The sequence below is a fragment of the Sarcophilus harrisii genome, chromosome 6, assembly GCF_902635505.1.
Source record: "Sarcophilus harrisii chromosome 6, mSarHar1.11, whole genome shotgun sequence".
Taxonomy (NCBI): Eukaryota; Metazoa; Chordata; class Mammalia; order Dasyuromorphia; family Dasyuridae; genus Sarcophilus; species Sarcophilus harrisii.
Genome location: NC_045431.1, coordinates 241,191,140 through 241,216,910, shown reverse-complemented (window position 1 = coordinate 241,216,910; position 25,771 = coordinate 241,191,140). Strand labels below are relative to the sequence as shown.

At 56.7% G+C, this 25,771-nt stretch overlaps 2 protein-coding genes across 2 annotated transcripts in view; both read left to right on the top strand.

Moving 5' to 3' along the window:
• Positions 1-4,609, top strand: part of PACS1 (phosphofurin acidic cluster sorting protein 1) — a 60,431-nt gene extending 55,822 nt beyond the window's left edge. The window contains 4 exon segments of the mRNA XM_031943627.1: positions 287-380; positions 4,004-4,087; positions 4,344-4,459; positions 4,549-4,609. Of these exon segments, the coding sequence (XP_031799487.1) occupies positions 287-380; positions 4,004-4,087; positions 4,344-4,459; positions 4,549-4,609 (355 nt within the window).
• Positions 4,610-19,382: 14,773 nt separating this feature from the next.
• Positions 19,383-25,573, top strand: KLC2 (kinesin light chain 2). The gene is made up of 15 exons (XM_031943626.1): positions 19,383-19,758; positions 20,551-20,821; positions 20,932-21,162; positions 21,347-21,497; positions 21,604-21,670; positions 22,508-22,556; positions 22,689-22,862; positions 22,974-23,073; positions 23,182-23,231; positions 23,315-23,382; positions 23,461-23,569; positions 23,651-23,809; positions 23,901-24,025; positions 24,147-24,204; positions 24,493-25,573. Exons 2-15 carry the CDS (start codon positions 20,582-20,584, stop codon positions 24,574-24,576), a joined length of 1,665 nt encoding a protein of 554 aa, XP_031799486.1. The 5' UTR covers positions 19,383-19,758; positions 20,551-20,581; the 3' UTR covers positions 24,577-25,573.
• Positions 25,574-25,771: the final 198 nt, after the last annotated feature.

The following is a 25,771-nucleotide window of genomic DNA, read 5'->3' as shown; positions in this document are numbered from 1 at the left end:
AGCTCTTATCCCCCCCTTAGTCTCCTTGTCCCAGACCCTTTCCCCCCTTAGTGCCCTTGCCCTGAGAGTGGAGCCCTTAGGCCCCTTTGTGTCCCTTTGCAGCCTGGAGACCAAGGGCAGGGCCTCAAGGCCCTGCAGAAGCCTCTCCTTGCTCCCCCGGCCATCGCGCTCCCCCAGACTTGGGAGGTGGCTCAGAGTCATGCTCTGAGGAGGTGGGCGCCCTCCCCCGGGGCCCCTGCAGGCCTCCCTTGTCACCCCTCTGATGCCGGTGCTCTCTTCCTCGTAGGCCCTTCTTTGAGGGGATGTCCCAGTCCAGTTCCCAGACGGAGATCGGCAGCCTCAACAGTAAAGGCAGCCTGGGCAAGGACGCCAGCAGCCCTGTGAGCGGGAGCCCGGTGTGGGGAGGGCAAGGGCTGGGGCCTTGTCCCTCTGGGGCAGACCAGGCTCACGCTTGGCCTGGGGCTTTGGGTCCCCGGGGGCCTCTTTCCACCAGAACGTCTTGTACAAGAGGCTGTGGTTGAGACGAGGGCTAGAACGCTCCGGCTGAAAGGGGGCATGTGGGGGGAGCGCCCTGAGGGAGCTGCCCCAGGACAGGGGAGCTGCGTGCCAGGTGCTGGGTCCTGCAGGGGCCCACTGGGCTGGGCCAGGAAAGTCCGCTCTGCTGGGCCCCAGGACAGATGGAAGCCTTTCCTTTCTGGGAGCTTTTGGGGCCCTCACTGGCTGGGCTGGTATCTGCAGCCACGGGCGCCTCCCTTCTCTTCTTCCTCCAGTCCTCGGTGCCCTGGTTGTGCCACCTGTTACCCTCCAGATAAAGGTCAGAGGCCGCTCAGAGTCACTCATTTACAAGTGGAAATGAAAAATGAATTGGGTCAGGAAGCTAGAAGGCTTTTCCTTGTGTTCCCCTGGGTCGTCACCAGGTGGAGCCACCCTCCCCCAGTGGCGGCTCTGGCTGCCTGGCAGCCGCAATGCCCGAGCAGATGGTGCTGGGCGGCCCCTGGGAGTCCCCAGTGAGGCGGGACACTGGGGAGGCGGGCCGAGGACAGCCAGTTGTGCTGGGGGCGGGGCTCCTCGCCGGCAAGCCCATTGACGGCCAGCGGCGTACCCCATCTCAGGGCCTGGTGCACACACATGTAGCTACACAAGGCACAGCTGTGCACACATACACGTACCTGTGTGAGGCACACCTCTGCAGGTACTAGACAAGGCACACCTGTGCACACGTACAAGTACCTACACAAGGCACAGCTGGTGCATATGGGAAGGTGATGCTTTCAGAGCAAGAACTGCAGTCCCCTAGCAGAGGAGGCCGTTGAGTGTCATTGTGGGTCCCACCGCTCGACCTCCCCTTGCTGTGTCTGCAGAGGCCAGGCCACCAAAGCTACGGGGGCCTCGGGGCCAGGCCAGTGACACGTGTCTGTCCCCCAAGAGCCACCTGAGCTCGAGGGGCCACGGGGGGAGCCACGGTGGGAAGCAGCTCTCCGAGTCCCATTGGGCCAAGGATCACCCGGTGAAAGTGCAGGCCCTCGAAGGATTGGGACAAGGAGAGGGGGCCGTGGCAGACAGCGGATGACAAAATGAGGTCTTTTAGCCCTTTTGGGAGCCCACGAAAACGGTGGCTTCTCGGCAGAGATTGGGGTCTCGCCAGGTTTAGAGAAAGGAGAGCTGCCTTTTGGGATGGGTGAGAACATCATGGAAGCGGGGCCTCTCCCGGAGCTTCGCCGAGACCCACCGTGCCTGGAGTGGGTGGAGTGCCTTGGGATCCTTCGGGCCGTGGAGCAGGCCCTGGCCTCTGGCTCCCCGGTGATCACCACAGCGCAGAATTCCACTGCAGGGCCGCCCCAGTGACCAGTTTTCCCAGGAAGTCAGCCCTCACCAGCCGTGGGAAGGAGCGGCTCCCGAGTCGGGGCTGATTGCTCGTCCAAAGGGCTCCGTGCAGTCTCAGGGCTGGTGGAAACTGCCAAGGACTCAGCAGCTGGCCACCCCAGGAGCCGCCCAGCCCTCCCAGAGGCTGCAACCGTGGGCACAAGGGGCCCCTCCCAGAGGCTGCAACCGTGGGCACAAGGGGCCCCTCCCAGAGGCCTTGGGTTCTTTGCTCCCAGACCAGCGTCCTATCGCTGATGATGTTTGGTTGCGGCACTCGGAGCCCGTTCTCTGGGGCTCGTTGTCAGCACCTGGGGAAGTGACGCAATGCTGTTTGGCTCTCCCCGGTGTGTGGCAGAGGCCGGAGGGAGGGGAGGCTGGGGCCCAGTTGTTTTTGTTGAGGAGAAGGCCAGCTTCCCCCGAGGCCTCAGGGCGAGAGCAGGTGGAAGCCCAGCCAGAGAGATGGGGGGCTCCGCGTCCCCTCTGCAGTGCCTTGGTTAACAAGAAGGGAGAGCAGTGCAGTTAAGCTCCTGCTGTGTACCGGGCCCTGGGCATGCGGCTGGGGAGTCGTGATGGAAGGGGAGACAGACATCCAGGCAAAGCCCCAAGGCGGGCCTGGGGAGGAAGGAGCCGCGGGGGCCGGAGTCTGGGAGGAGTGGGGACGGCTCGGTGAGCAGCGGAGCTAGGGGAGATCGCCAGTTATCTGGGGAGGCCTCGGCCGCTGTGGGAAGGCTGCACCAGAGGCAGGGAGGGTAACGTGGAAGCTATCACAGGAGTCCAGCAAGGAATGATTAGGCAGAGCATTTACTAAGGAACAATTGTGTGCCAGGCCCTGTGCTGAGCACTTTGCAGATACTGTCTCATTTGATGCTCATAGCAGCCTTGTGAGGACGAGGCTGTTATCCCCACTTTACAGCCGAGGAAACTGAGGCACAAGGAGGTGAAGTGATTATGGCCGGGGCCCCAGAGCCAGGAAGAAGCTGAGGCCGTTAGAACTGGGCTCCTTGTGACTCTAGGCCCAGTGTTTTGTCCACTGAGCCACCAGCCGCCTCGCTGCCTGAACAGAAGGGGGGCTGAGGGACAGCAGACAGGCCGGGGGGGGGGGGGGGGGCAGGGCGCCAAGCTCGGGTCTAGCCCCGGATGCTTCCTCAGGAGCTGGGCAGGTCACCTCGCCTGCTTGAGTCTCCTCATCTCTGAACCGGGGGTTAGCCCAGCCTGGAAGCCCCCGGCAAGGGAACGCCCGTAAAGTGTGGGGCTCGCCGTCCGTGAACACCAACCGCTGTCGTTGAGTTTTCCATAAAGGGGGCAGGGCTTGGCGGCCGATGGGCGAGTGAGGAGCAGTGCAGGATGACCCCAAGCTTCCAAACGTGGGGGGCTGGAATGATGGGCAGGGACCTGGCAGCAAAGATCCCGTCTGTCAGGGAGGTGTAACGTGGAGAACGCTAGTGGGGGCCCCGTTGTCCTGGGACGGGTTCGACCAGGTGCCAGAAGCAGTGGCACAAAGGTTTGGAGAGGCCAGAGGGCAAAGGTCACTCAGGGCAGTGAGACTGAGCAGGAGCGGGGGGAGAGCCCTTGAGAAGTGGAACACCCGGGGGTGGCGGCTGCGCTTAGGGGGCCGGGCCCTCAGAGGAGGTCGGCCGCCGTGTTAGATATATAGATATGGAGAGGTAGAGCTGGACAGGGTGAACCTCGGAAAAGGAGAGGCTCCCCTTCCCTTGGCCTGGCGGGGGTGGGGTGCAGCGTGGTCCCTGATGGGATGGAAAGGATCATGGGGGGAAGCTTGCCAGTTGTGTAGTGGGCTCCCAGAGGCCTCGAGGGACTGGTGGGGGGGCAGGCCTAGGCCGGGGGTCTCTGCTTAGTTCCAACCCAGCTGCCATCTTGTGTCCAGGGGGTACAGTGGGGGCAAGGGGCGACCTTCCAGAAGCCTTTCATATTGATGCCATGGGATTAGGGTCTTGCGAGTGGGGGTTTCTGGGTCGGGGGCCTTGACAGCGTTGCTTCCCACATGTGGGCGAGGGGGCCGGGCTTCCCAAAGGCCCCCCAAGCCAAGAGCGTTCTGTAAGCACCTTTCAGACGATGTCAGACCTCAGACGGGGAAGGTTTTCTCTTTCCCGACGGTAACCGGGTCTTGGTGCTTCCACAGATGGAGCTGACTGCTCTGGACAGAGTCAAAGGCACTTCCTGGATTAAGAACCCGGACGACAGCCTGGCCGAGAACGACCTTCTGGTACGTGGACCTCCCCGAGGCCGGCTGCCCCTTCTCTCCCTCGGCCCCGGGGCCGTCCCTGTCTGCCGCAGGCCTGGGTTCGGATCCTCCTCGAGGCGTCCCGTGGCTTTTGCCAAAATGGGGGCCTCCTTGTTGAGAAGGTCCAGGGCAGGGCCGGGTCTGTTGGTCAGGCCGGGGGGGATGGTGGGGAGAAGAGATGAGCCCCCTCCCCCGTGGGCCCACATGGTCCCAGCGACCTCTTCTCCCTCCGTGACAGGACATCAGCGACCAGGACATGTTTGGAGACGGCAGCAACACGCTGGTGGTGCCCGAGAAAGTCAAAACCCCCATGAAGTCGGGCAAGGCAGATCTGCAGGGCTCCGCCTCCCCCAGGTACCGTGTAGGGCCGGGCCGGGCTCTCGGACTGGCCCCCTCGAGCGGGTGAGCTGGCGCAGACACCGCCCTCTCCCCCTTTCTGGCAGCAAAATGGATGGCGTGGAACCCCGGAGAAGAGGGCCCCCCTGGGAGGGGAGTCCAAGTTGAGGGGAGGAAACAGCTAGAAGCGGGTTCCCCGACCTTGGCCACAGCAGCCAGGTAGGGCCGAGGAGGACGAAGGGCCCGCTGGGCCATGGACCCTTTACCCGCCCCCTGGGGGCCCCCACATCCGTTGGGGCCCATCCCGAGACTGAGTTTGGTGGTAGGGATTTGACCATGGTTGTTCTCGCCCCTACAGAGGGTCCCTCCCAGGGTCAGAGGGTGGCCCCGCTGCGGGATTGCGTTTGTGTGGGTTTTGGGGGGAATGCTTTTCAGAAAGGGGAAAAAGGGGGGCTTGGGCGGGTGGGGAGAAGGGAGCAGTGATTTCTTTGATTTGGAAGGTGGGTCGAAGTGAATTGATTTTGGTTTTTCCCGGAAGCCCCTTGGGGAGGTTTATTTGGGAGGGGTGGGTTTGGGGATGGGCAAAGTGGGCGGGGGGGGGCTGTTTCCGAGGGGTTTTTTCAGGGGGTTTGGCCCGTGGGGAAAGGGTGGGTTTGGGGGGTTGGGTGGGAGGGGTTTTTTGCCTGGAGGGGGCCATTTTCGAGTATTGGGGAAAATTTTGGATTTGCCCGGGCCCGTGGTGTCGTGTTTACGGAAGTCAGGGGTTTCTGCTGTTTAGATTTAGAAGGGGTGGTTTCCGTTTTTTGGGAAACCCCAAATTTGGTTTTTGGTTTGGTGAGGGGGTTTTGGTTGGAAAATTTTTTTTCGGAGAATTGGGGAGGGGAGGCGGTTGAGGAAAAGGGGAGGTTTCTTCAAAGGTTGGTTTGACGGAGAGAGGCCCCTTTAGTTTTGGGGAGAGAATTTTGGGATTTTTTACATTTTTTTTTTTCTTTTTAATACTTTCATGGGCCGGAAGGTGGGGGGGTGGAATCTTGAGTTTTTTTTGTTGGGGTTTTGGCACAAATTTTTTTCATTTTTCCTTTTTGAGATGTCATTTGTCCCAAAATTCCCTCCCCTCATTTTCTCCCCTTGTGGATATTTGGTGGGAAATTCAACCCTCCCCCTGAGGGATTTTTCCCCCACTTTTTTGGGTTTCCTTGAGGGTGCAGGGGGGGTTTTTTCTTTTTGGGGGAAAGGGGCCAAATTAAATTTTAACCCTTTATCCTTTTTTTTTTTGGGGGGGGTGGGGTGGATAGGGTATGGAGGAAATTTTAGGAAAAAAGGGGGGGGGTGGGGTTTGGTGAAAAAAAATTTGGGTTTTTTTTTAAATTTTTCTGTTCATTGGAAGGAAACCCCTTTACTTTTATTTTGGGTTTTTTTTTCTAAGTTTTAGTTTTAGTTAATGGAAAGGGGTTAATGCAATGTTTTAAATTTCTTCCTTTGATTTATTTTTCTTTTGGATTTTGGAATTTTTTTTTTCCCGGGAAATAAATTTTTCCAAATTTTTTTTTGGGGTTTCCTTTTCCCGCTTTTTGTTTTGGTTTCAAAGTTTGAAATTTTTTTAAAAACAATAATTCTTCTTTTTTGGGATGGTTAAAAAAAAGAAAAAAAAAAACGGTTTTCCCTGGGAAGGGTTTTCTTGGTTTTTGGGTTTCGGGGATTTGTGTTTTTCCCCTTTTTTTTTAGAATTTTAACCAGCGGGATTTTTGGGACCCCTTTATACCAAAATTTAGGTGGGGAAAATTTTTTCCCTTTCCCTTTCTATTGGGAAGGGAAAGGAGGGATTTAAAAAGAGGTGGGAAAGTTTGGGAATTGGTTTTTTTGGGAGGTTGGGGTTTTTGTTTTTCCCCCTTTTCTTTCCCAGAAAGGGGCCCCCCAAAGTTTCCTAAACCGTTTTCAAAAATAAATAATTGGGGGTTTATTTTCCTTTTTCTGTAGGTTTTGAGGGAATTGTCTTTGTGGGGGTTTCCCGTTTTCCCCACTTTACAAAAGGTTTTGGTTTAGGGGGAAAACGGGGAAAAAGGGGTCGTGGGAGGGAAACGTTTTTTTTTTCAGGTGGGGTGGGGGGTGGGAGGATTTTCGAAGAGGTTGGGGTTTTTTGGGGGAGGAAGTTGGTAGGGGGGAAATTTTCCGCCTTAGGGTGATGGGAAGTGGGGTCATATTTTTTCCAGCCGCCCTTTCCCAGCCCCACCCGTGTGGGCCGCCACGCCCCTTGCCCCTTTAGCAACGCCCTGGCGGTGGTCGGGTAAGCGCCACGCCCGGGGTCCCTGCGGCGGCTGGCCTGTGACGGCACTGTAGGAGGGAGTCCCCAGGGGACAGGGGTCGGCCAGGGCCTCAGGGCTGCGAATTTAAAATCTCTGCGTCATTGTGGGGTGCATGAGCCCCCCGGGACCACCCCAGTGATGTTGGAGGGGGCTTCTCTCTAGCTTATTTGTAAAGAAGGTGGGGAGCTGCGGGGGGAGATCTGCCTCAGCGGGGGTGGTCCCCCAAGGAAGTGCCTAAGGCCTCCTCACTGGGCCCTCCCAGATGCCCCGGTCAGCTCGGCCGGCCCTCAGGCCTCTCCTCCCATGCTGTGGGGCTCTCCTGGCTGAGTCTGGCAGAGGTAGCTGGGGGGGCGGGCAGCTCCTCCAGGGCAGGAGGAGGCCTCCGACTCCCACCTGGCCTCCAGGTCCCCGACTCCCACCCGGCCTCCAGGGCTGCTGCCCACAGCCTCCCATGCCTTCCCCTTGTTCAGTGTTAAAAATGAACTCACTGAGCAGGGAGGAAGGCGTCAGGAGCGCATCGGCTCGGGGCCGCTTGTGTCTGGCGCCTTCCTAGCAGGCGTCAGCTGCTGTTCCCTGGCACTAAAATTACCTGGAGCTCCAGGTGCCAGAAGAGGGAGCGAGCCCGCCAGTGCCCCCCGCCCGGCTCTGCTGGGTTTTGTCAGCGGCCTTCCCTCCGGTTACCCCGTTTGAAGAGAGGTGAGGTTTTCTAGACGGGTGGCGCCATTCCCCTGTTTTTGGGCCCGGGGGAAGTTTTGCAGTGGTTTTGGGTTTGGATTGTCCTGCCCGGGAGTTTGGGGAATGCCCAGTGTTGTTAGAAGTGGGGAGGTTTTTTGAGGTGAAAAAGGGTAAATTTTTGTTTTTTTTTCTTTCCCGAGGGAAACATTTGCAGGGGATGTTACCCTTGGGTTTCTTTGGGGGAGGGGGGCGGCGGGGGGGGGAGAGGGGCGTTTGAAACTTTCGGGGGTTTTTGCTGGTGAGGTGTTTCGGGCTTTTAGGGTAAGGGTTTGCAGTTCAGACATGGATGATGGGCCCAAGAGAAGAAAAAAAAAGGTGAGAGGGGTTTTGGGAGTTTTCATCTTGATTTATTTTTGGAGGTTGGAAACTGGGGTGTGGTTTTTTTTTTGGTTTTGGGTGGCCGGGTTTTTCCTCTTTTAGGGTTTGGCCCCAAAGGTTTTTCTGACCCACTGAGGGGTTCTCGGGGGACTTTTGGGAGAAGGGGGGAGGGGGGAGGGGTTGTTGTGGGAGTTCTTGATGGGGTGCTTGTTAGTGACCTTTCTTGAGAAGAAGTTTTAGGAAGGAGGTTGATTTAAAGAGAGGTTAAGGGAAATTTGCTATTTGGGGCAAGAGAGAGAATGTGGAGGTGGGGGTTTGGGGTTTTGGGCTTTTGGGCCAATTTCAAACCCTTGTTTCATTTTTTTCGTGTTTTGGCCTTGCCCCAGTGCCCTTTTACCCCACCTCCCCCTAGTGTTTTTGGAGGGATAGGGATTTTTTTTCAGTGGCGAGTGGGCAAGATTTTTGTGGGTTTTTTAGAGAAAACGGGCCCCGCAGGACTTTTTTCTCTTTTGTGTTGTTAAGGGGGATTTTTGGGGGGGAACAGAGGTTTGGGGTTTGAGGGTTTTCTTGATTGGGCCCCGGGGTTGGTTATTTCACCTTTCCTTGTTTCACCCTTTTCTTTCTTTGGGTTTTGAGTTTTTGTGGGTAAACAAATTTTGAATGTTTCTTTTAGGTGGATTCCGCCCAGTTTGGAGGACCCGGGATGAGTTCGGGGTTGCGATTTGCCCTTTGTTTTTGGGGGATTTGGGTTTTCGGAGGGGAGGGGTTAGAGGGGTTCATGTTTCCTTTTCAGCGTTTTAAGTTTTGGAAGGGGGAGGGTTGGGGAGGGAAACCCCACCCGAAGATCTGTTGATGTTGTGTTTTTAGAGTTTTTTCTTTTACGGGGGTTTTCTTGTATGATTTGTTTTGGGGTTTTTGCGAGAGGGCCCCCTAAAGGAGCTTTAGGGGGGAGTTTTTTTCAAAGTTCGGGAGCAAAATAGTTCCGAGTTTTCTGTCTGGAGGTGTTCCGTTTGCCCCGTTTGTTTTCCCGGTTTAGATTTGGGGGGTGGGGTGGTTGGGGGAGTTGTTGTTGTTTTTTTTTCAATAAATGGTGTTTTTTGCTTGGGAGGGTGTGTTTTCTCGGGGTTAGGGTTTTGCGAGAGGTGATGAGGGGCCCGCTTTTGTTCTGGGGGAGGGGAACAAGGGGGGGGGGGCCCCGTTTCTCTCCCCCTGCCCGCCCTCCCGTTTGGGGCCCGGGAGGGGCGCCCGCTTCACCTGGGGCCCGGCCGCGCGCAGTGATTGTCCCCGTGGGGGCAGCTGAGGTTGGGCAGCAGCTCCAACACCAGGAGCAGGGGAGGGGATTAAGGAGACCAGAACCGTGCTGGGCCTGGGGCCGGGCCCCTCCCTCCTCTCTAGGCTGTCCCTGCTAGGGCATGGGGCCGAGGGGCGGGGGCCGGCCCAGAGCCTTGGGATGGGAAGCTCACGTCTTCCCTGAGCCAGCCTGATGTCCCCTGACGGGCTGATTTCTCTGCTGCTCTCTGTGGCCCAAGCTCTTGGAACTTGGGTACTTCCTGCTGGGCTGCAGAGGCTCTGGGTTCTAAGGCATCAGGAAGCTCTCCGATTGGCCGTCCACGAGGCAAGCCAGAGGGAGGAGTAAAAAAACCAAAGGGCCCACGGTCCCAAGGGCCCCCCTTCCATTGGTGAATCAGTCACTTAATTAAAAGCTTTTTTAAGTGCCGATCACGGGCCCACTTCCAGCCTGCTGTGGACAAAGAGCACTTAGTACGTACAAATGTATGATGTGGTTACTGTGTCCTGTTTATGCAAAGCACAAATAGAAAAGCAATAGAAAAACTCACTCTTAAGGGGACTCAGGGGGTGACGGGGGGGCGGGGAGCAGAGACGGGCGAGGTTCCAGGTCAGAGGCCGTCCCCTGAACTCGAGGCCTTCTCCGTTGACCAAACGCAGAAAACCAAAAGCTAGTCCTTGCTGCGGGGAAGGAGGACTTCCAGGTTCCCCTCAGGATTGGCAAGTCAAGCCAAAGAGGAGTTTCCTTTTCCGTCGGAAACCACCAACCATCCCGAGCGATTTTGTGCCAGCCGGACTTGTCGATGGATTGGGAGGGGTGAAGATCCTTAGGGTCCGTGGGCCCTCCAGGGGTGACTTGACAAAGGGGCAGAGAAAGGAAAAAATTTAAAATAATGTGGATTGAAAAAAAGTTGCAGAGGGAATTTGACACCTCTATGTAGTGAGTACTTTATTCCAAAAAAGAATCGGGAAGTGTTGAATGTTTGTTGACGAGTTGTTTTTCAGGTGCGTCTAACTGTTCATGACCCCATTTGGGAATCTCTTGGCAAAGATTCACCAGGAAGATTTGCCCTTTTCTTCTCCCTCATTTTATGCGTGAGGAAACTGAGGCAGACAGAATTACAGGATGTGTCTGAAACCAGATTTGAATTCAGGGAGATGAGTCTTCCTGCCCCCACGTCCGGTGCTCCGTCCACCACCATAGAGCCCCAAATAATGGCGGCACAAAGTGAAAGTGACTATTTAAGGGACCCTAACTGAATGGTTGCCGGGGGGAGGGCCGTGGGTCACTTTGTAATCAGCTGTCTCTGCACTGACTTAAACCATTGCCTTCTTAAAGAGCAAAACCAAAGGAGGAAAAAATGTAGAAGCGGGAGGTGGAGACAGACCCAAGACAGCCAACGCTGCTGACGCTCACAATGGGGGGATGCTCCTGCCAAAGGCAGAGGACCATGACAGAGGCCTAATAGAAATGGAACCGATCCTGCTTCTCGGGCCTCTGCCACCAGTTTCCAAGGGAGAAGAGAAGGAAAGTTCCTCGGATTGGTTTGGCGACTGAAACAGGTCAAAGGTTGAATTTGGGGAGAACTTTGGCAAAATTTGGGGAAAATTAGGGAAAAAATAACATTTGCTGGTTCAGAGTCTACTTCTAGATACTCAATGATCCAGGATAAGGAAAAATTCAGGAGGCTGCAGATGGATTCGGGAGGATCAAAGTAAATCCAACCTGAAGAGAGACTCAGGAAAGGCAGGTAGAAGGAGCTGGCAGGAGAGAGAAGGTCCGGCTGCCCATGAGCCTTCACACAGTGGATGGCAGATCCACACCCGGAAATGACTCCGATCATCAGAAAGGGAAAGGGCCCCACATGGAAAATAGTTTGTGGCGACTCTTTCTGTAGTGGCAAGGAGCTGGGAACAGGTGGGCGCCCATTAATGGGGGAATAACCAAGTTATGGCATATGAACGTTATGGAATATTATTGTTTGGTAAGAAATGACCAGCAGGAGGATTTCAGAGAGGCCTGGAGAGACTGACAGGAACTGATGCCGAGGGAAATGAGCAGGACCAGGAGACCATCGGACACAGCAACAACAAGACTATATGATGATCAGTTCTGACAGACGTGGCTCTCTTCAGCAGTGAGAGGATTCAAACAGTGAGATTGTTCAGTGAGGGAGAGAGCCATCTGCACCCAGAGAGGATTGTGGGAAGCGAGTGTGGACGACATCATAACATCCTCACTCTTGCTCGTTTGCATTTTGTTTTCTTACTCATTTTCTTTCCTTTTGGTCCAGTTTTTCTTGTGCAGCAAGACAACTGTCTAAATATGTGCACGTATATTGTGTTTTAACATATATTTTAACATATTTAACATGTATGGGACTACCTGCCATTGGGGGAGGGGGCAGGGGAAGGAGGGAAAAATTGGAACAGAAGGTTTTGCGAGGGTCAGTGCTGAAAAATTACCTAGGCATGTGTCTTGTAAATAAAAAGCTATAAAAAGAAAAAAAAAAAAAAAGGAGGGAAAGGGGATCAGGGGGTGGAGGAGAGGAGATTGGCTCTTCTCTGATTGATGGAAGATGGAAAAGTGCCACAAAGAGAAGAGAGAAGGAGAGGAGAGTTATATTAATAAAGTTTAAAACCAGTGAACCAGTACCCATCAGTGAGAGGGAGGGAGGGAGAGAGAGCAGAGGGGGGAGGAAGAGAAGAGAGAGAAAGGGAGGAAGGGAGGGAAAGAAAAGAGCAATATGGAGATACAGATAATCACAACAGGAAAAAACAGATTTCCTCATGAGAGAGCTGAGTGTTTTGAGAAGGAAGAAGGTCCTTCTAACAGTGATAAGCAATCCGGAGAGAGGAAGGAGCAGGGAAGAGAAGATAGCAGTCACTGGGACCACCAGCGGCTATCTGCTGACCTGATAGCAAGCAGAACGGAGGCCATTGTTTCCCTGGCGCATGTATCCAAGATGTGCCGACGATCCTCCCGAGACTCAGCGGAACAGATAACCTGGTCAGAGGCAGGCGGGAGCCGCGCTCCAGAAGGAAGCTAAAAAGTAACGTCCGTGATTACGAAGGCTCGGCCGAGAAAACGAAGGACGCCGGGACTCGGGCTGCCGTTTTCCCCACTGTGGCTCTTCGGAGGCAAAGGGGTGCAGAGGAGGAGAGGCCATTGAGCAATAGAGCCGGTGTCAGAGAATGGGGTTTGGGCTGACAGATCCTTGACCAGAGATGGCGGGTCCTCATCCAGGCTGGAAAGGAAGCACTTGCCAGATGTCAGGAAGATCCGATCCAGGGCTTGCAGCTGAAGGGCGTGAGGGCAGGAGAAGGCGATTCTCCAAAGCTCGATGTTATAAAGAGCCGTCACAGGGAATGGAGAAGAGCAGGTGGGACGGCCAGAAACTCACAGGAGAAAAAAATACAAGGGAGAAACCAGCAGTAAAATCCCATAACCATCTACCCACGCTTTTAAACATCCCAGAAACCGGTGGGCCTAATGCGAGGGGGCAAATTTGACCTTCTGGACATCACTGGGAATTGGTGGGATGAAACACATTGTTCGATTATGGTTCTGTGTGGCTATACTTTACTTACAAGAAACACAAAATAACCCTGAAGTCAGGAGGACCTGAGTTTAAATCTGCCCTCAGACACTTCACACTTCCTGGCTGTATGACTCTGGGCAAGTCACTTAACCTCAATTGCCTCAGCCAAAAAAAAGAAACACAAAAATCACTGGGGACACTGGAAAACAGTCATCACAAATTTGGCACAGACCTACATCTTACACCCCAAACAAAAATAAGGGCAAAATAGGCATGTGATTTAGGCATAAGGGGGGATACTATAAACAAATGAAGAGAGCTATTTTACTTTTTTTTCTATTTTACTATCAGAACCAGTTTACCTATCAGACCTTTTTAAAAGGAAGGAATTTATGGTCAAAAAAAAACTAGAGAATGTTATAAAATGCAAAATGCATAATGTCGATCACATTAAATTGAAAAGGTTTTGCACAAACCAGCATAGCCAAGATTAGAAGGGAAGAAACTGGGAAAAAATTTTAGAATCAAGGTATATGTTACATGGAGTGTCTGATAAAGGCCGCGTTTCTAAAATACCTAGGAGAATCGGCTCGAATGTCTAAGAACACAAGCTATTCCCCAACTGACAAATGGCCAAGGGGTGAGAACGGACAGTTTTCGTATGAAGAAATAAAAGTTGTTTCTAGTCACATAAAACACACTCTACATAATCGTCGGTCCAGGAAGTGCAAATTAAATCCTGAGGTCCACTTCTCGCCTCTCCAACTGGCTAAGATGACAAGAAAAGGTAATGAAAAATGTTGGGGGGATGTGGGAAACCTGAGACACTGATGCATTGTTGGTGGAGTTGTGAAATGAGTCGATCGTAAAGGAGAGCAATGTGGAAACTTTGCCCAATGGGCTATAAAACTTGGATGCCCTTTGACCCAGCGGCGCCATTACGGGGTCTGTATCCCAAAGAAAGCATGAGACAAGGGAAAGGACCCACTTGTGCAAAAATGTTTGTGGCGGCCCTTTTTGTGGTAGCAAAGAATTGGGAAATGAATAGATGGGGCAGCTAGGGGGCGCAGTGGATAGAGCACTGAAGTCAGGAGGACCTGAGTTCAAATTTGACCTCAGACACTTAACACTTCTTGGCGGTGTGACCCTGGGCAAGTCACTTAACCCCAATTGCCTCAGGGGGGAAAAAAGAATAGATGCCCATCAATTAATTGGGGAATAATGGCTGAACAAGTTGTATATGAAGATAATGGAATATTTCTATTAAAAAATGATCTGAGAGAAGGAACTGATGCTGAGTGAAGAGCCAGGAAAGCGCCGGACACAGCAGCAAGAAGATTATGCAATGATCAGCTATAGTAGCCTTGGTTCTTGGCAGCAATTCAGTGATCCAAGGCAATTCCAATAGACTTGTGATGGAAAGTCTGCATCCGGAATCACGGAGATTGAATGTGGATCCACGCACATTATTTTCACGGTTTTCCCTTTGGGTCTGATTTTTCTCTCCCGACCCGACTCGCGGAAATAAGTAAAAAATAAATGTATACGTAGAACAAAAAGATTAAGTTACGTTATATTAAAATTTTTAAAGAAAAGCAACATGGCGGCTGAAAAGGGCAGAGGGTCATATTCTATACAAGAAATCCAGCAAGCAGAAGCCGAAACATGGCAGAATTGAGCTGAAGGTCAAAGGAAAAGCAAAGAGAAGTGATTTTGTCGTTGGGATACATTCTAGATCCTTCCGTCCTACATTTGTGATAAAGGGGAGAGCGTCAGGGTCTGACGTGAGCCTTATATCTTACAAAGGGGGTTTCGGGGGCTCTAAGGAGACCGTGGAGGCGGCACGCGCCCTCCTGGGGAGGCTGAGACCGGGATTGTTTGGGCTCTGAAGTGCTTCCGTGGACTGAGTCTGGTCCCAATATGGTGAGGGGGGAGCACCCAGCAGGCCCCGCGTTGATCAGAGACAGAGACAGACAAGAGAGATAGAGAGACGAGAGAGACAGAGGGAGAGGGAGAGAGAAGAGAAGAAGGAGGAAGGAGGGAAAAGAAGACGCAATAATCTAAAATGTGTCCCAGGAGGTCAGCCTAGGAGGGATGGAGACACTGGAGAGTGAGATCCCAGAGATATAAGGGGGAACAATTCCAATGAGGAGAGAAAAAGAAATTTCCCTGGAGAGACCATGGTGGGTGCATGGAACAGCAAGCCCGCAGCTTCATATGTGCACACACACACAGACACATCAAACATACATCGTATGCTGTGTGTAGACGTTACCCCTGACCCTCTTCCACCCAGGGACAGCGACGCTCTTTTTGTCTCCTCTGCAGACGGGGAAGACAAGGAGTTGCCTGAGAATTCAGTCCCGGAGAGATTCAGACCCTTAACCGGGAGTTGTTGGCGGCTGCCACGCGATGGAGGGTCTCTGGCGGAAGACCCAAGGAGCTGTCCTCAGGCTGGGGCCCCTCGGACTGTTTAAAATCCAAGATCTGCTTGGTGACAGAGTATTTAGCCGGGGGAGACTCGAGGGCGATATCTGAAGAGTTGTCCCACGGGGAGCCATTAGGTTTGTTCTGCTCTGAGAGCAGAGCCAGGAATTGGGAGGGTCGCAAAAAGGTCATTTTAGGCTGGAAAAGGCCAACCATGGAAGCCTGGAGGGGAACCCTGCAGCTTCTCTGGGTCTCCAAGCAGCGGGGCCGCCCCCCTGTCCCATGTGTCTCCCCGGGGCTTTCTGAATGGGACAGACAGTGCTGAGCGCCCTTTCACTTTCTTAGATTTGCTGATTGAAATCAGTCAACACAACAAAGAGGCCTGGAAGGGTTGGGACTCAAAAGCGCTTGATAAGTTTTACTGGCTCTGCTGGCCAGAGAGAGGGCGGCCTCCCAGGGGCCCTCCATCCCGGGGGTGGAAGATGGTAAAGGGCCCCAAAAGCACACGAACGTGGACAGACGGGTCTTCGCTGAGGAGAGCCCCTGTCCCAGCCACGTCCACCTGACGGCTCTCAGCGTATGGAGAGGGAAAGACCACCGGGCTTGAGATTGGGAAAGCGCCTGGCTGGGTGACCCTACCCAAGTCACTTAACCTCCCCTGCACTCACTTCTAAGCCAACCTGGTTCTGGATTCTCCGGATTTCTGGGCTTTTCCCCATCTCCCTCGGAAGCCACCTCTGCCCCCGCAGCCCCTTCTGATCGGTCCTAACCTCACCAGCTCTGCTCTTCATGGAACATTTACACCTTCCCACTTTATTTGTCGAGGCCATCAGATCAAAATTAAAGGCCTTGCCCCGCATCTCACAGCTAATGAAGCTAGGTCAGTGTCTGAGGCTAACTTTGAACTCAGGTCCTCAATTTCAGGACTGATGTTCCACCCACTGTGCCACCTCTCGCTCACTTTTCAGCATCCTCCCCCATTAAAATGTAGCCTCCTAGAGGACATAACCCCCCCCCCCTTAAATGTTTTATTTTTAATTTATGGAATAAAACAAACATTTCCATAACACAGTCTTTTATTATTACTACTATAGCTTTTTATTGACAGAACATATGCCTGGGTAATTTTTCAGCACTGTCCTTTGCAATCACTTCTGTTCCAACTTTTCCCCTCCTTCCCCCCCTCCCCCAGATGGCGGGTAGTCCCATACATGTTAAATATATTAAAGTATATCTTAAATATAATATATGTGTGCATATTTATACAGTTCTCTTGCTGCACAAGAAAAATCGGGTTTAGAAAGAAAGTAAAAATAACCTGGGAAGAAAAACAATGCAAGCAAATAGTAACAGAAAGAGTGCAAATGCTCTGTTGTGGTCCACGCTCATTTCCCAGTGCTCTCTCTCTGGGTGTAGCTGGTTCTGTTCATTACTGATCAATTGGAACTGATTTGGTCCATCAGAATTGATCCTTATACAGTATTGTTGTTGCCGTGTATAATGATCTGGTTCTGCTCGTTTCGCTCAGCATCAGCTCCTGTCAGTCTTGCCAAGCCTCTCTGTATTCGTCCTGCTGGTCATTTCTTACAGAACAATAATATTCCATAACATTCATATACCACAATTTATTCAGTCATTCTCCAATTGATGGGCAGCCACTCAGTTTCCAGCATAACAGCCTTAATAAAAATAAAATAATTGCACGTGAAACTGCAAGTCTATTGTATACAACTTGCTCTTCCTTTTAAATATATAATAAAATTTTACCATAAATTTCTTTCTTCTCTCCTCCTCCCCTCCCTCTCCATGGCTACCATCAGGCCCAAATACGGAGGCATATGTAAAACCATTCTATCCATACTGACATTTATCGGTTCTCTCAGTTCAGAGTGTCTTCCTGCATGTCCTCTGTAGTTAATTTGGGTATTTACAATGATGGAATATAGGGGCAGTCGGACGGTGCAGTGGGCAGAACACCGGCTCTGGAGTCAGGAGGACCGAGTTCAAATCCAGCCTCAGATACTAAATACTCATGAGCCGTGTGACCCTGGGCAATCACTGAATCCCATGCCTTGCAAAACAAAAAAGATAATCGAATACAATGATTAAAAAATGAAACCGTCTCTGACTTCAGGGAGCTTAGGTTCTTTCAGGGGAGACCTACATATGTAAATATGTATTGACTGTGTACAAAATAAAGCCTGAATTATTGAGGGTGGAGAGGAAACCTGCAGCGAGGGGCATCCAGAAGGAATTCAAGGAGAAGGTGGCGCTTGTGTTGAGTCTTAGGAAAAAAAAGTAAGGGATTCTTAAAAAAAAAAAAGGGGGGGGGGATTCTAAGAGGCAGAGAGAAAGAGAAGAGGGTATTCCAAGCAGGGGGACCAGGCAGAAGCCCAGAGACCCGAGACAGAGCATGGCATAAGGACCAGCACCCAGTTCAGCTGCCCTTTAGTGTGGGAGGGAGAGCAATGTCCAGGATTACAGGTTTTGGGGCCAGATTGTAAAGGAAGAAGTTGTGTTTTTTTCTATTTTATCCTAGAGGTAATAGAGTGTAGAATGGGGGAATCCTGTCATAGGATCTGTGGGGAAGGAAGAGCTCTTTGGCAGCTTCCTGGAAGATGCACTGGGCTGAGGAGAGATGAGTCAGGGAGACCAAGTAAGAATCTAAGGGATGGATGGCCGGGTCGCCCAGTGGTTAGAGAACCCAGGAAGACCTGAGTTCAAGTGTGACCTTAGCCTCATAACACTTATTAGCTGTGTGACCCTGGGGGAGTTATTCAACCCTGATGGATGGAGGGAAGGAAGGAAGGAAGGAAGGAAGGAAGGAAGGAAGGAAGGAAGGAAGGAAGGAAGGAAGGAAGGAAGGAAGGAAGGAAGAAAAAGAGAGGAGGAAAAAAAAGAAAGGAAGGGAAGAAGGAAGAGAGAGAAGGAAGGAGGGAGGAAGAGGAAGAAGAAAAGATTCCAGGGGAGAGGCCTAAGATGACAGTAGCTGTGTGGGTAGCAAGAAACAGCCATATGTGAGAGGTGATAATGAGAGAAACGATAAGATCTGGCGAGGCCATCAAGAAGAGAACGGGACAGAGAGGCAGCTTGGTGTTGGGAAGACTCTAGTCCCAGACACTTCCTAGCAGGCCGCTTCACCCTGTTTTGCCTCAGTTTCCCCCCCTTCTCAGTAAAACGGAGCTGGAGAGGAAGTGGTGAATCACCGCTGTGTCCTTGCTGGGAAATCTCCCTGGGGGGCCAGGAAGAGGCAGCCCCCCCCAAACGCTGTCCCCCGACTCCGGAAGCCTGCGGGACGCCCCAGCTCTCAGCCCTTGCTAGCTGCAGTCCGGGCGGCGGTGCTGGGCCCCGTGGCAAAGGTCGGTCCCAGGAGAGGGGCCCAAGGGCTCAGGGTCTGGGGCGATCCTTGGCCGTGACGGCGGAAAGGGAGGCGGGAGATGCTGAGCATCCCCCTGAGAAGGGCCGGGCCTGATCCTCCTGGCGGCAGCTGTTTCCAGGGCGCCCCAGAGAGGGGCAGGGAAGGCCGGGATCGGATGCGGAGGCCACGGAAAGGGGGCTTATCCACATGAGGAGCGTCTTGTTTCGTTCTGCTTTGGGTCCCCGAGTCTTCTGCCCCCTGAGCCACCGCCAGCCCCTCCGGAAGGAGTCCGGAGTGAGGGGCCGGGAGGGGGCATTTTCGGAGCCCCGGGGGCCCTGCGTTACCCAGGGGCCCCCGTCCCTCTGCCTGAGAAGCGCCCGTGGATTGACTGGGGCTGAACCCAAAGAGTTCTAGGCCTGGAAGCGGAGGAAAAGCGTCCTCAAGAAGGGAAAGATGGAAACGTCCTTCATAGTCAAGGGAAAGGGAGGCGAGTCCGGGCCGGGCCGGGGGCAGGGGGGGAGGGGGGGCGGGGCGGCCCGGCTTCCAAACCCACTCCCCAAGCCGCGCTCGGCCCGAGAAGGGCTGCCTGAGCCAGCGGTGACGCCGCAGAGCCCGGAGCATCCCCGGGGGGAGGGGGGGGAGGCGGCGCCAGGGGCGGCGGGAGCGCGGGGCGTCCCTGCCCTGGCTCCGGGCCGAGACCGGCCGCTTCCACCTGCCCGAGCCGGAGCGGGGGCGGGGGGGGGGGGGGGGGGGGGGGGGGGGGGGGGGGGGGGGGGGGGGGGGGGAGGGAGGGAGCGGCGGGCGCGGCCCCGCCCCGCCCCGCTCGGGCTCACAGCTCTACCTCGGGCCGGCGTCGGCCGCTGTGGGGCCCGGCGAGAGGTAGGGGGCGGGGAAATGGGGGCTTGGGGGCAGAGGGGAGGTGGGGGCGGGGCACAGGAGGAGGGAGGGTGAGGGGATGAGGAGGGCAGGGACCGAGCAAAGGATGGGGGCGTTTGAGGAGGGCGCGCCCCTTCCAGTCCCGCTCTTGTTTCCCAGCAAATCCCACCCTTCCATTTAGCAGAGGGTGGGGGGCGGCGCCCCCTCCTCTCCCCTTCCCCTCGCCCTCCACCGCCTCCCTTCTCTCCCTCCCGCGCTGGTCTTCCCCTTTAAGGCCGCGGGGAGGGGGCAGCCCCCCTCGCCCCCTCCCTTCCCTTTAAGACTAGCGGCGGCGACCGCGCAGGCGCAGGGGTGGGCGCGGGGGCCGCCGGGAGAGGCGGCGATGGAGGCTGCGCGGGCCGCGGGGGGCAGCTGAGGCCGAGGAGGCCGGGCCGGGGCTGGGCCGGAGCTGGGCCGGGCCGGGGCGCGCAGGTGAGGGGAGGCGGGGCTGGGCGGGCCGGGGGCTCCCTCCTCCGCCTCGAGGAGCCCGCACGGAGCGGGCCCCCCTCCCCCCGGCCCTGGGCGCTCTCGGGGACCGCAGTGACTGTCACGGGGTATTCGCGGGGGGTCCCAGGAGTTAGGAAGCGCCCGTCTATCCTCGGGGTGCCCAGAAGAGAGCGGGAGCTTCCCCCTATTGCGGGCGCCCCCAGGAGCTGGGGGAGCGCTTCGCCTTCTCGGACTATCCCCCCTTCCTATCCCAGGATGCCCGGGGGAAGGGGAAACTCCTATCCCTGAGCGCTCCCGGGGAGGGGGAGCCCCCTTCCATCGTGCGGTACCTTCCGAGGGAAGGGGGGAGGGGGCCCTGGGGAAGGGGCTGCGCCGGAAGAACTCTCCAGAGACCCCGCAAGTTGTGTGCAGAAGAGAGGGAAGAAGCGGGGCTTCGGGGTGGAGATCCCCCTTTAGGAAGGATCTGCATCCCCTCCCATGGGCAAGGTAGCTCGGCTGTCCCTCCTGCCCGGCTGGCCTGAGGACAGCCCCCCGTGCCCCCCCAATAACCGGGGATTTCTCTGGGGGCTTCCCGTCCCCTCCCCCTGCCCGGGGCCCCCCCTGCCCGGGGCAGCCGGGGGCCGGGCCCGCTCCCCACCGCAATGCGTCTGGGAGGGAGAGCGGCTGCCGGAGACGCCCCCTGGAGGCCACTGGCAGGAAGCGGCGGCTGAGCTCCGGCCAGGACCCTCGCGGCCCCCCAGAGGCTGCCCACCCTCAGCTCCTGCCCTTCCCCCACAGGGGCCTCCTCCCAGATCCGAGCCCTGCAGCCATGGCCACCCTGGTGATGTCCCGGGAGGAAAAGCTGAGCCAGGATGAGATCGTGCTGGGCACCAAGGCCGTCATCCAGGGGCTGGAGACCCTCCGGGGCGAGCACCGGGCCCTGCTGGCCTCCCTGCTGGAGAACGTGGCCGGCCGGGAGGCAGGCGAGGCCGAGCCCGGAACCCAGGAACGCTCGGGGCTCCTGCGCAGGTCCCTGGAGGCCATCGAGCTGGGGCTTGGGGAGGCTCAGGTACCCGGGGCCCGGGGTGGGGGTGGGGGGCGGTGAGACCCGGGCAGGGGCTGCGGGGGAAGGGCCCGAAGCGCCCCCTTCAGCCTCCTCTCCTGGCCGGGGGGCCGTAGGTGATCCTGGCGCTGTCGGGCCACCTCGGGGCCGTGGAGTCGGAGAAGCAGAAGCTGCGGGCTCAGGTGCGGCGCTTGGTGCAGGAGAACCAGTGGCTGCGGGAGGAGCTGGCGGGCACCCAGCAGAAGCTGCAGCGCAGCGAGCAGGCCGTGGTCCAGCTGGAGGAGGAGAAGCAGCACCTGCTCTTTATGAGCCAGATCCGCAAGCTGGACGAGGACCCTTCTCCCAGTGTGAGCCCCTGGGGCCCAGACTCCCCTCCCCTGGGCCAAACCAGCAGCTGCCCTTCCTGCACCCGGCGGCCCGGGGCTCCCGGCCGGCCTCCCCCCAGACGCTCCTCCATTTGCCTTTTAGGCTCCGGCCATTTCTTTTCCATGTGTGACTTTTTCCTTCCCATTTTCTACTTCCCTCCCTCAGGAAGAGAAGAGGGATGTTTCCAAGGATTCTCTGGATGACCTGTTCCCTAATGAGGATGAACAGAATCCAGGTAAGAGTGGGGGGGAGGACACGGGTCTCTTACCTGCCAGAAGGTCACAGTCCACAGGGACCGGGGGTGGGGGCCCGGGAGGTGATCGGGACGTGAGGACCTGAAGAAGCAGATAACGAGTTCCCGGTGCCCGGGTATTGATTACTTTGGGGTGAGCCGGACCCCTCTGACCCCTGCTTCCCTCCAGCCAGGGCCCCGGGTGGAAAACACAGGGCCAAGGAGGCCGAGATCCCCGGCCCGGACCCCAAACCCTGGTGAAGATTCCTCCCAGGGGCGCGGAAGGGAGGTGGGCCCCCGGGGCAGGCCCTGGAGGACCTGGAAAAGACCCTGGAACATCACTGATGGCACCATGTGAACATCTTGGCCTTGGGGGGGACTCATGAAAAGGGGGGAAACCAGGTGGGGAGATGGATAGGGGTGCCTGGAGCGGAAAAAAGATTTCAAATTGGCCTCTAGTGTGATCCTGGGCAGGGGAGGGGTTTTATTTCACTCTGTTTGCCTCAGTTTCCCCATCTGTAAAATGATCTGGAGAAGGAAATGGCAAACTGCTGCAATACCTTTGCTCAGAAAACCCAAATGGGACCAAGGAGAGTTGGACAAGAAAGGGAACGACCAAATAGGAAGCAGCCCTGGGCCCTAAAGCGTCGAGGGTTTGACACTTTAGGTTTCCTTCTAAGGAAACCCACCCTGGTGCCGCAGTCGCATTAGTCCTTTGTTTCCCGGCCTTGAGAAAGGGAAAGTTCGTCCCAAAGCCCAGGCGGTCCTAGTTTCAAGTGGGGGGAGCCCCATTTTAAAACGGAAAGGGGTGGTTGGGAAGCCCTGGGGCTCTGGGTCGGTGTTCCTTCCTCCTTCCCCCCAATGATTTCTTGTCCCTGAAGGATGGAAAAAAACAAAGGCGCCCATCTGTAATGATGTTCCATCCGGAAAAAGATAAGGACCATCCGGGCTGGAGGGGAGACCCTGGTTTCTGGGAGGGAGGTAGGCGGGGTGGGGAGGGCCCTGCCAAGGGCTTTGCCCGCCTTTTTTGTAGTTTTTCCTTCTTTGCTCTGGTCCAGGTGGCGACCTTGAAAAAAATCGGTTCTGTATGGGAGGGGGCACAAGGAAGGACCCCGTTTCGGGGCCCTGGAGATCCGAGAAAAGGTAGAGCCCATCAGGTCCCTGGGGTGGTGGGAGCGGCAGGGTGCCCGGGTGGGCAGCTGCCAGGTCAGAGATGGGGGGGCCTGGAGGAATTAGATGGGAGCACGAGTGACGGAGGTCTCGACCTTTTCCTAGGTGCTGGGTAAATTCCACCCGGACGTGGCCAAGCAGCTGAATAACCTGGCCCTGCTCTGTCAGAACCAGGGCAAGGCCGAAGAGGTGGAATACTACTACCGGCGGGCCCTGGAGATCTATGAAGTTCGGCTGGGCCCCGACGACCCCAACGTGGCCAAGACCAAGAATAACTTGGTACCTAATCCTTGGAGGTTTGAGAGCGGCTGGGCTAGGCTGAGCCAGGATCCTGGGGCTGGGCTGGGCTGGGCCAGCCCCTCACTCTCTCCCCTCGCTCCCCTTCTTCAGGCCTCCTGCTATCTGAAGCAGGGGAAATACCAAGATGCAGAAACCCTGTATAAGGAGATCCTGACTCGTGCCCACGAGAAGGAGTTTGGCTCAGTCAATGGTACGTCTTTCCCCGAACCCCCATCAGCCCTTGGGAACGCACCGGGCCTTTGGGGTCGGCCTTGGGCCCTAGAGCCCCGTGACAGCCCCTCCTTGCTGTTTGTCCCAGGAGAAAACAAGCCCATCTGGATGCATGCTGAAGAACGGGAGGAGAGCAAGGTATGGAGAGGCACAGAGCCAAGCTTCCCGCTTTCACTGGGGGCTGGGGCTCCCTCCCCAAGGGTGACCTTTTTCCCCTTCAGGATAAGCGTCGGGACAGCACCCCCTACGGAGAATACGGCAGCTGGTACAAGGCTTGTAAAGTGGACAGGTGAGAAGGGGGCTGAGCCTGCGGGCCCGGAGGGGAGGAGGTGGGGAGGCCCCTTCTCATGGCTGCCTCATCCTCCAGCCCCACGGTGAACACTACGCTGCGGAGTCTTGGGGCCCTCTACCGCCGGCAAGGGAAGATGGAGGCAGCTCACACGCTGGAGGACTGTGCCAGCCGCAGTCGGAAGCAGGTGGGGGCAAGGCCGAGGCGGTCGGGGCGGGGAGGAAGCAGCAACTTCTCAGCTTCACCTTCTACCTCCTGCTGCTGCCAGGGCCTGGATGCCGTGAGCCAGACTAAGGTGGTGGAGCTGCTGAAAGATGGCAGTGGGCGAGGGGATCGTCGCAGTGGCCGCGAGGGAGCCGGAGGCAGCGCGGGGTCTCGGGCTGAGCTGGAGCCCGAGGATTCAGGGCCCACTGCTGAATGGTCTGGGGTGAGGGGGCTGATGGGGGTCAGTCAGGGTGGAGGGATGGGCCGGGGGAGGGGAGCGGGAGAGTGGGCAAGAACGGTTCTCCCGCCCACAGGACGGGAGCGGTTCTCTCCGGAGAAGTGGCTCCTTCGGGAAACTCCGTGATGCCCTGAGGCGCAGCAGTGAGATGCTTGTGAAGAAGCTGCAGGGGGTTGGCCCCCAAGAGCCTCCAAACCCCCGGTGAGAGCCCCCCCTCCCCCTGTCCCCTCCTTATGGGAACTCGGTCCCACGGGCCTTAAATTCTCTCAGCTGCCCCGGGCCCACCCCTAGAAAAATGTCAGCTCCCCCTCTCCTCCTGCAGGATGAAGCGAGCCAGTTCCCTCAACTTCCTCCACAAGAGCACAGAAGAGCCCACCCAGGTAAGGAGACCCAGTGTGGGGCCCCTTTGGGATAGAACATGGGCTTCCTGGGGGCAGCGGGGACCAGCGGCTGCGGGTCTGGCCTCCCTGAGCACAGGCCGAGGGGGCTTTGGCAGCAGGAGACCCCCAGTAACCGCGGGCGGGCTCGGATCCTGCCTGTCCAGGCCAGAGGCCGCTCGGCGCCTTCTCTGCGGGACCCCGGCCAGGCCCAGGGCCTCGGGACCTCGTGGCTGCGCGATTCGGGCCCCTCCCGGCCCCCCCTCTAATCCTCCCTGTGTTTGCCCACAGTCCAGCAACACCAACCTGTCCGACAGCCGCATGCTCAGTTCCAGTTCTCTTGACCTCTCTCGACGGAGCTCTCTCATTGGCTAACGGGCAGGGGTGGAGGGTGGGCCTAAGTTCCCGCTGAGCCCGCCCCCCCATCTCCTGGGCCCTCCGTGGCTGCTGGTCCTGTCCCACGGGGCGGGGGGCGCAGGGGGATTCCCAAGCACCCGCCCCCCTCCCCCGAGGCTGCCCCCCGCAGGCCCCCCTCTTTTTTGTTCAATCTCAGGGTAACCTCTCCCCCTGTCATTTCAGGCTTAGCAGCTCCAGGCTTAGTCCCCGCCCCCGCACAGTCTAGCACCGTTAGTCACACAGCCTAGAGGTGTCCTCTTGGTGACAGAGTGCAGAGAGGAGCCAGCCCCCCCCCTGTATTTATTTCCCTCTTCTCAGCGGAAGCCAGGAAAGTGAACCGCCTCCTCAGGGCCTGACACACCTTCCCAAAGCAGTCCCAGCCCCGCGGCCCCGGGGGGGCCCCCAAGGCCGGACCACACTAAGCAGCTCCCCCCTCCCCCGGCCTCTGCTTCTGTATATAGAGAACTAAGTTATTGGCCGCCGCCCCCCGAGCCCTGTCCATGGTACCGCCCTCAGCCCTCCCCGTCTCACCGGGGCGCCACAGGCCTTAGTACCTCCTTCCCAGAGGACGGGAGCCGCCTTCTCCCCCCCCCCCCCACTCCCGCAGTGTCACTAGCGTAGGACTGGGGCCCCGCCCCCCCACGCACTTCCTCCCTCATCCAGGATAGCTGGGAACGGTTTCCAGACCCCCCTTCTTTCCCTCCGGGTGGTGGGGCCGGGGCCTGAGCCTGAAACCCGCTCCCTCTGAGCCACTTTACAGGGACTTGTAACCCTTCTCTGCTGCCCCGCCCCCCCCCGGTACCGCCCGCTGAGCCGCCCCTCCCCCCGCCCCTGCCGCTTCGGAAACTTCCGGTTCTCCCCCTCGGACTGCGAGGGGCGGGGCTGCACTCCTTCCCTGTGGCTCGGGGGGGCGGGGCCGGGAACCCGTTTGCTTTGTTCAAATGTTGCTGTAGAAATAAAGACGGTTTGAATCCAAGTCATCCGGTCTCTCGGGGGAAGCGGGGGCGGGGAGCTCTGGGGGTGGGAGCCTCGCGGGCGGACGGAAGCCCCAGCGGGGAAGGCCGGGGGCCAGGCCGCCCTTTTACAGAGGAGCCCGGGCGGGAGGCGACCTGCTCGGGGGCCCACGGCTGGGAGGGGAGGGCGGGCGCTGTGTGGGCCTCGGTCGTGGGGGGGA

Excerpts from the sequence above, each read along its gene's own strand:
- KLC2 (XM_031943626.1), top strand. The coding sequence starts at position 20,582 with ATGGCCACCCTGGTGATGTCCCGGGAGGAAAAGCTGAGCCAGGATGAG. Across the intron at positions 21,671-22,507 it reads GGCCCGGACCCCAAACCCTG|GGGGCACAAGGAAGGACCCC; the intron begins GTGAAGATTCCT and ends TCTGTATGGGAG. Across the intron at positions 23,810-23,900 it reads CCACTGCTGAATGGTCTGGG|GACGGGAGCGGTTCTCTCCG; the intron begins GTGAGGGGGCTG and ends TCCCGCCCACAG.